We start from the raw sequence: 9,470 nt of genomic DNA, 5'->3' as shown, positions 1-9,470 counted from the left end.
GAAAGTGAGGAAGGAGCCGGCTAAAGACATTAAGGAAATAAGACCATCACATTGTTTGCCTTCGCTCCCGGGGTACCGTCATTGAGAAGGCTGAGTTTGCTGCAGCTGCTGCTGTTGCCCGTAGTTGATCCAGGCCTGAGGAACGGGCTGGGCTGGTGGTGCAGGGGTGTATTCGTCCCTGGTGTAAGTATCTGCGGATGCGACCGGACCCTCTGGGCGTTCCCAGGGGCATTCACGTTTAAAGTGACCGGGCTGTCCGCACTGAAAACAATTTCCTGGTGGCTGGGGTTGCCAGGACCCTCTTCCCCGAGCACCCTGAAATCCCCTGCCACGGCCACGGCTTCTGCCTCGAATACCACCGCGAAAAGCTAAAGCCATCAACTTATATTCTTCCTTTTTTTTTCTTTTTACTACTTTCCCTTTCTTTCTCCCATGCAAAATCAGCTACATCCAACACTGAAGTGACTGACTCACCTTCCCAGCCAGGGCGAAACTTTAAGAAATAATCCCTTACAGGGGGTACTGACTGATTCACAAAAAATGAAATAAGAGTAGGGTGGTCTGCTTCTCTCTCAGGATTCATCTGAGTGAACATTCGGGCCCCCTCCAATAGCCTCGACCAGAACTTTCTGGGTGGCTCATCAGATTCCTGCCGAATCTGCATGAACTTAGCCTGATTAGGCGAGCGGCGAGCCATTTCTTTGAGTTTCTCTAACAATCGCTCTCGATCTGTCCACAGCTGAGTCAGCCTTTGCTGACTCCAGTCTAGGGGATTCCAGCCAGCGGCTTGATCCCGCCTATCCATCCAAGTGGTATTAACCGCATTGCTATCCCCCCATGTCCTTTTTGCCATCCACAATTTACTACGTTCCTCTCCGGTCAAAACTCTACTTAACAACTGATCTACATCCGTATAAGTAGGATTATGACTTGAAAACAATCTTTCTAAAAGTTCAGTGATCTTTCGGGGATTTTTCCCAAAGGACCCTGACAACCGTCCCCACTCTTTCAAGTCCCATTCTAGCCATCCTTTATATTCCACAATATTAGTATGTTGTAACTGGCCATTATTGTTCACAAAAGGTTGGTCGTGCACCTGTAAAGGCATTTCTTTACTCACAAAAAGTTTGGCAGAGGCAGCCTCTGGGCTATCCTCAGGGGAGGGGTATGCATCCTGCTGCATCTGCTTGATCTTTTGCCTAGTAATTACTCCTCCCAAGGTGTGCCCCTCCATTTCCTCCTTATCACTCTGCAGAGATTCCAATTTGGAGTCCTGCAGATTCCCCTCTGCGCTCTGGAGAGAGTCCCCTTGCGGAGGAATATGGGCAGGATTCAGTGGGGACCAACTGATGAGTTAAAACACGCCTTCATCGAAATAACATGGAGGGGGTTCACTCTCGGGAGAATACCTGACTGCCATAATTTTTAAAGATTTTCACAGCTCTGCTGCTGTGTCCCAACAAAACCAGTAACATAACTGTCCCGGATGGTCTTTTTCGATCTGCCTCCTTACTCCTCTTAAGGCAGCCTGTTCGAAAGAGCCATACGAAGGCCACCTCATCTCCGGGTCGGCCAATACCGCGGTATACCCAGTCCAATTCCTTACACACAGTGTGTACAACTTCCTCCTAGACATTCCTGTCTGTACTGGGAGTTTCCCTTCATTCCATAACTTATTTACAATTCCCAGCGGACTCTCAAGAGGCACGCTAGTCCCTTGACCCATGGTGTCTGACAGGAGCCCTCCAACTGGCGTTTATCCTGCTGTCCAGTACACGACCCCTCAATATTGAATTGACTGGGAGAAATCTCCCGTGGCGCCTGCCAATTCGTATGTGAGTGGTCTGGCCACTGGACAGAGGCACCGCACCAGAAGAAAATCCCGGACGAGCCCCCAAATTGTTAGGTAAAAAGCAAGTCCTTACTCACCTCTCCAGCACCCGAGTTTGTGCGGAGTTGGTATGGGGCTCACAATCTGTCAGAGACCAGACAACAATTCGTTGATCAACGGGCTCACACCATTCTTAGCTTAAAAAAAGCTTCGGAGTAAGTGTGGCAAGTTTATTAGGGGTGAGCATCAATGTTTATACACAGAAGTAAACAAAGTGATTAACAGATCATAATGGTCATGCATAATCAATCAAGATTCTACAGGTTAAAATGTAAATTAGAGAAGACAAAGGGGGAAATGGCTACTTAAAGGGAGGGGGGGTGTCATGAGCAGTTCGCAGGTCAGAGCTTTGATTAAAAGTTTCAGATAGAGACATCAAGTCTGGAGTAAGTTTAAACTCATGAAAAGTTCAGACTCAACATAATCATAGTATATTAAAATCAATTTTTTGTGCAAAGTTCAAAAAGGTTTCAGTTACAAATATATGTACATATATTTCTGCCTCAACAATGCAATTGCAAACAAAGGAATTCTCTTTTATCAATCACAGTTTTGTTTTTTAAGTTTTTTTTTAATTTGTTATTAAAAAAAAAAAAGTAAGGGAAAACCTCAACATTAAGGTAAAGATAATATTAACAAATGTCAATTTCTTGTTTGGGCTTTTTATATACTTGTTTGCACTTTTAATTATAGTTATAAGAATGTCATTACCAAAATGTTTTAAAATAACAATTTATGCATAAAGCTAACCAAACAATTTCAACAGGTTTCCACATTTTCAACAGGTTTCCACCTTTGGTTCCCAAACATAACAAAGCATCATAAAAGTATACCCTCAAAGTATTTGCATGTATCTGTATTTAAAATTTATTTTGGTTTAATTTTATAGTTGGTTTGTATTTGTTATACTGCTCTCCCTCACAACATCTTTGCTCACTGCTCTCCCTCACAACATCTTTGCCCACAGAGCCCTTAGGTGAGGGTGGACTACAAACTTGGTTTGCCACCTACTGGGTGCAGGAGGTCAGCGGAAACCAGTCCCTGTCAGCGCTGAGTCCAGAAGATTGTCTTGTTTGCTCCACTCAGTTCTCACCTAAATATCCATTACCCTTTCAATTTGTACCAATAGTTTATAATTTTTCTTCATTTAATATATCTAGTGTAAATTGTTCCCCCCCTCCCATGTGCGGTGGGCTGCTTCTAGTGTTTGGAATAATTGTTCTTCACAATTTAATTCTTATGTGTTTCCGGTTTTTAATGCTTCAGGTCGAAGTGATCATAGCTTTCCTTTAATTGAGAGTATTAAAGTTTCAGCATCTCATTGTTGGATTTTTATTGGTAATAGTTTAACCCCAGCCCTTCTTGGGTTGGTACTTATTCTAATTGTTCTATGTGGAGTTTCACTTATGCTAATACCTCCCTAACTAAACCCACTCTTAATTTTACCTACCCCCCTCCCATTAATTTTCTTATCGTCTTAATTATAATATTTTTTTGGAACCTCCTATACCTCCATAACACATACGTATCTGTTTCATGCCCAGCATATGCATCATGCTGAGGCTGCATGTATCAATCGTGCATCCAGCTTTTATTCTGTAACCAATAATGGGTGGAGCCATACCACAGTTTCTTCCTTAAGACCCAGTCATTTTTGGATTTGTGATAATGTTGCATTTGCTGTGCTTCCTCCCAATCCCCGGGGTATATGCACCATTGGCACCCTGTATCTACAGGGCGGAGGTATTTATACCTTGCCATCTAGCCACCGAAGCCATTGTAGCACCCACTCTTTTTGGACCTGTTTGCAAACAGCAGCTTCCTCCCTCGCCGCCTCTATTGTTAGTTTTAACCCTGTTGGTTATATGATGTTACGTGATCAAGTGCTGTTTCAATCCCTTGCTATTGAAATGCTTGCTAATACTACGGGCAAGGGCCTCTTCTTAATTAATCAGCAGTTAACTTCCCTTGTTCAGTATAGTATTCAAAATAGATTAATGATTCAATATTTGTTACAATCTTCCTCATTTTGTACTAAATTTGCTGAAGTATATCCCAACTTTGCTGATAAATGCTGCGTTTCTTTGCCTTCTATTTCTCCTAATTTGTCCTCAATTGTTAAAGACCTGCAAATATTGAGCTCTACTGTCAGAGAGTCACGAGAGTCCTTCCAGTTTTGGTCATGACTCGATTGGCTTGGCCTTGCGCCCTACAAATCCTATTTCCAATCCCTGTTTGTGTCCCTTCTGGTTGGGCTCGCTCTTCTCTGTCTCGGATGTTCCTTCATTAAAGCCTGCATTCACAAGTTTGTTGCCTCGGCCTACATCGCTTCCACCCCCGAAGCGCATCCCCTCGTAGGTGGGGATGAGGAGTCGGACTCGGAAGTTTAGTTTTTCGGCCTAACTATTTCGGCCAGAGCACGGGGGCATGCTGAGATGAGTTCCTGTCTGCATCCTGTAAAACTTGACCATACCGGTATTGCCCTGGCCTCTTCTTTTGTCATTCAGTGTTGAATGCATTCTAAAACAATATGCATTTCCTCACCTTTTGGGGGCGAAGCCAGACTTTAAGGCACCTGCTCCCCTACTTGGTGTAAACTTTGCTTGTGCCAATCAGAAACGAACACAAACAGGTTTTGGGCCCCGTCCCCTATGACACTTCTATGATGTCATAGTTGGTACTTTAGGCCTGCCTGCCATGTACAGGCAGGGAGAGGAGAAAGAAAAACGAATCCTGTGTATCCTGTGTACACCCGTAACCGAGCCTGATCACCTCGAAGCCTCTCTCTCAGCTCACGTGTATCAAACAGAGCTTCTACGTTTACTGGTCATTATGCGTTGGTTTGTGTTTGTAAGTATCAGTTATTACTAAATGCTGCATCTTTGTTTATAAATATTGTTAGTAGATATTTAGTCATTGTGTGTTTTAAGTTTCATTAACTCTATTAGCTAATCATACGCTGCTCCCTTACCCCTTGTAATTATCCCCAATAAAACTTTAAATTGATTAATTTTAGTTGTGTGTGTGTGTCTGCAGTTTGCATCGTGGCCCATACTCTCCTTGCATCCCTTACCAATATAGTCTATTGCCACGTGCAGCCTGGTAAATAACAGGCCTGCATTTTCTTTCGCCCCTGCGTGTACATGGCAATCCACACTGACCTGGGCTGGTGTCTGGGGGGCCTGGGAGCAGCCCCCAGGCCATGTTTACACTCCCCAGAGTGCATCACCCCAGGGCAGGTGGAAGGTGCAGGGTTCCCCAGTACTGTCAGAGCTCCCTGAGTGACAGCTGAGCTCTGGCTTCTGGCCTGGCCAGGGCCTTGGGGGAAGCAGGGGTGGGGTCTGAGAGGGGCCAGTGCTGGAAAGAGGCTGCGACCTCACCCTGTCTGTGTGCCCCGAGTGGTTCCCCTCTTTTTGTCTCCAGTGCAGACGGCAGAGTGTCCGGAGGGGGAAAGGATAAGAGAGGGGAGATTTCAGGCTTTCGTATTTATACCAGCATCCCCACTCTGAACTCAGAGCTGTGTTTTCATCATGACAGAGAGACCCAGAGACACACTCAGATATTTAATATAAAAAGGTCTGAAACTGTCTCTTTCCTCTCTCATTCAAGCACCTCTCAGCAATGGAACCAACATCCTTGCAGTCTCACAACCATCCCAGGACCTACAATCTGCAAGTGCGATTTGCTTTTCACCTCATCATCCCTTCCCTCCCTTCAAACTTCACTTACTGCGTTTTGGCACAACCCAGATACAGATCATACAAAGACATCGTCATAAGAGCAACTTTACCCACTTTGGTCCCTTTGACACTAACCGGGATGTTGAGAGGCTGGAATTGCTCTGGGCCCATTGGAATGATTTTTAGAGTAGGGGGGCGGTGCCCCCTTATCCCTCTCTGTGCCCCCTATACCCCCTTGAGTGGGGCCGGGAGCAGGGCCATGGCTCTGGGAGGGGGGGAGTCAGGACACAGGGGTAAGGGGCCTGAGGCTGGACGTGGAAGCTGATGAAGTCATCCACATCCTACTGGCATTTGCCCCCTGCCATGGCCTGCACCCCGTGGAACCCTGGGGGCGGGGGCAGGGACAGAACTAGGTCAGCAACCAGTAGTGCTCAAAGATTACAAGTCTGCCCCCCACCCCTCCAATAAATTTACAGAGTTTACCAAGTTCGAGGGCTTTTTATCTGCCCTCTGGATTTGCACCTTTCCAGGGACACCGGGAAGAAGGGTCCTGTCACCTAGAGCCTGAGGGCGTGTGGCCACCGCCAGAGCAGGTCTCTGACCTGCAGCATCCCTGCAGCACAGCCAGGGCCTGGGCAGGAGGCCTGGGACGGGGGAGGGACAGACTGTGACCTGCCTGGGCATCCCACAGATGCTGTTTGTGCTTCCCCCAGGCCCGCAGAGTGGGGTGAAGTGTTTTCCTTTCACCTTCCCCGTTGTTTCCTGATTTCTTTTATTAGCTGCTGTTTAGTAAATTGCATTTGTTCTGGGGTATAGACAATGGTCAGGGAAGCGTCCAGAGTGGAGGAAGTGCCCCAGAGTGGGGACGCTCTAGCCCCTGTCCTGAGTGGTCACAACCAGGGTGGGGGACGAGCCCCACAGGAAGCCTGGGCCCAGCCTTGTCGGGGATATAAGGACTTTGCCACACAGCAGAGTGGAGGGGGAGCCCTCGAGGTGAGGCAGGCTCTGGGTGAAGGGCGCGAGGACTCAGATCCTTCTGCTATTCGATTCCACCCGGGGCGTGTTTAAGTCAGGAAAGTTCCCCCCAATAGTGGGGTCATTTCCCCGCTTACCTCTGCGCATCTTTACTGGATTCCCCTAAAGTTCAGTAAGTATTTTAGAAAAACGTGTCACCCATTCCCCCCGCTAGATGGAAGAGGGTCCCTCCCTTCTGACCTTAGAGCCTGGGAGTGGAACAGGAGCCGGAGCCAGAGATGCTGCAGCGCGATCCCTTCAGCGCTAGGACCCAGGAACAGCCGGGAGGCGGCTCCGGGCAGCGAGCGCTGGGCTCAGGCCAGGCCGCAGGAAGTGACTCGCAGCCGCTGCGGTGACTCTGGCTCCCAGGCTCCTGGCGAGATCCCCGAGCCCCGGGGGGCGGCTGGTGCTGGGAGCCCGGAGCCCTGGCTGCAGCCGGGAGAGGGGAATCTCCAGCAGGGCCCTTCCCGCTGCTCCCCCCACAGGAGCCTCTCCCAGGGCAGAGCCCCCAGCCCGGCCCGGCCCCTGCCCCGGGGGGCCCCGCTCGGAGGGAAGGTGAGAGAGACCCGCCCCCCCCGGCACCCCCGGGCTGCAGGGGGAGGTTTGGCCCCAGGCTGCTCCCCGCGGAGCTGGCTGCGATTCCCGCCCGGGGCCCGGGAAAGCTGCCGCCGGGATCACGTTACCCCCCGCCCCCCATCCGCTGCTTTGTTTCCCTGCCCCTGGCTGCAGCTCAGGGAGATCTGAGGCGGGGGGAGGGAGGGGGCGATATTGCCCCACCTGCTGAGCGCGTGGGCCCAGCCTGAGCCCCGGGGCAGCCTAAGGAGAAACCTGACCCGCTCCCCACAGGGGCCCTGCACCCACCTCCGCACTCAGCTGTGACTCTCAGCTGGCCTGGAAAACAGAAGGTTTATTGGTCGCTGGGAACACAGGGTAGAACAGAGCTTGTTAGCACAGAAATCAGGAGCTCCCAGCAAAGTCCGTCTGGGGGGGAATCCAGAGTCCTGAGCCCTGGACTCTCCCCGCTGAGTCCCAAACCAGGAGGAAACTGAGGCACACACACTGTATTCAGAGAAAATATTAAGAACATTCCTGATTCATCCCACCCCCCTGAGACCAACCCAGTGGCACTTTCTCCAGTGGCTGGAACCCCTCTAACCACACCAGCCCCTGAGCCTCCAGGTGATGGAGAGACCTGGGGAAAGGGCTGGAGCCGGGCAGGGAAATGACTCTGCACAAAGGGCCCCTTTTGCGGGACCAGCTGGGGAGTTTGGCCTACAGGGGGAGGGGCTCCCTGCGTTGGTGAGTCTCAGAGCTGCTGCCCTCAGTGGCACAGCCGGGTTCAACCCCCGTTAGCAGTGTCAGTGGCTGAGCTGCCTGATGAGAGCAAAGGCCCAGGGCAATGGGGCATCGCCTGTTCTCCCAGGGCAAGGGAGAAGATAAAAGGGAGAGCGGAGAGACTGGAAGGGGCTGCTGGAACAGGTCAGTGGCAAGTGGGGGGAAGAGGAAACATTCCCCCATTTCTAAACGAGGACTCTGCCCTGCTCCGTGTGCTGGGGGGACAAAGAGCTCTCATCTTCTCCCACCTCCTGAAGCCTCCTGGCTGCTCTGAGCAGGGTGGGAGTGGGATTCTGTTTCTCCAGGCCTCTCCCCCTCCCGCCCCCGTGACTAGCAGGATTGTGCCTGGGGCAGCAGGTGCTGAGCGGGGGACTCTTCTTGTTTCAGATGCCGGTGACCTTTGACGATGTGGCTGTGTATTTCACACAGGGGCAGGGGGCTCTGCTGGACCCCACCCAGAGAGCCCTCTACAGGGAAGTCATGCAGGAGAACTACGAGACAGTGACCTCGCTGGGTAAGGGATTCCCGTCCCCTTGCATATTGGAAGCTGCAGAGGGTCTGTGTGTCTGACACCGCAATGAGACCAGGGTGTCAAAACCTAAGGCACAGGGGTTTAACGCTGGAGCTGGGTGTGCACCACAATTCCCCTCATCTCCCCAGACGTCTGCCTCCCCCAAGGGGGCTCAGTGACCACATTCCCCAGCAGAGCACAGGGACAGGTGTCGCTCACGGAATGTCCTTTCTTACAAATACTCCCACTTTCGGAGAGACGCTCTCAGTCCTCCACACACCCTGATCTGATTTCACTCCCTGCACAGGATTCCCCCTTCCCAAACCTGACCTGATCAGCCGACTGGAACGAGGGGAAGAGCCGTGGGTGCCTGATCTCCAGTCCTGTGAGAGAAGAGAGATTCTGAGAGGTGCCCACACAGGTGAGGACTGACACAGAAACCATCTGGTGAATGAAGGAAAAAGTTGAGAATCCCCAAAATGAGGTATCAGTAAATGCCCTTAGTTCCTTCCTCTTCTCACCCAGGGCGGGCTGCAGGCAGCAGATGTCACTGACATCGCTTCCCACATGTCCTGTTCACTGCAGGAGTTTCCTTCCCTACTTTCCTTCTTTTTAAAAGTATGGGTGGGAAGTGGAGGCAGAATCCAGTTGCTCCGTCTGTGCAGCTTTAGTATGTTGGGTTTTCCCTTGGTGCTATTCCTCTGAATTTCTCCCCAGCACAATGACTCCTATTTGGATTGTGTCTCTCTCCCAGCAGGTGACGAGACAGTGAGTGAGACCGAGGAGGGGAATCAAGAGAAGGAAGTTCCTGGGCACGGAGAATCACAGGGGACCTTTTTGGGAAGAGCTGAAGGGAATTTTTCCCAGTGCTGGGAACAGGGAGATGATGGGGGAAATTGGCGGAGGTCAGATAGGCTTCCGGGAAACCACTCAAGGAAGCAAATGGATAAATCTATTATATGTGGGGAAGGACACAGCGATCCCACAGCCCGACAGACAACCTCCAAGAAAGACAAAAGCTATGAATGTCTTGGTTTTG

General features: G+C 50.5%; 1 protein-coding gene across 1 annotated transcript; it reads left to right on the top strand.

Annotated features, from left to right (window-relative positions):
* The first annotated feature begins 4,640 nt into the window (after nt 1–4,640).
* LOC123346670 (zinc finger protein 620-like) lies at nt 4,641–8,490 on the top strand. Its single transcript, XM_044984145.1, has 3 exons — nt 4,641–4,741; nt 5,501–5,566; nt 8,308–8,490. Exons 1-3 carry the CDS (start codon nt 4,724–4,726, stop codon nt 8,488–8,490), a joined length of 267 nt encoding a protein of 88 aa, XP_044840080.1. The 5' UTR covers nt 4,641–4,723.
* The last annotated feature ends 980 nt before the right edge of the window (nt 8,491–9,470 follow it).

Source organism: Mauremys mutica, chromosome 12 (assembly GCF_020497125.1).
Source record: "Mauremys mutica isolate MM-2020 ecotype Southern chromosome 12, ASM2049712v1, whole genome shotgun sequence".
Lineage (NCBI taxonomy): Eukaryota > Metazoa > Chordata > Testudines > Geoemydidae > Mauremys > Mauremys mutica.
Note: the sequence above shows the minus strand (reverse complement) of the source record. Positions and strands in the feature narration are given on the sequence as shown.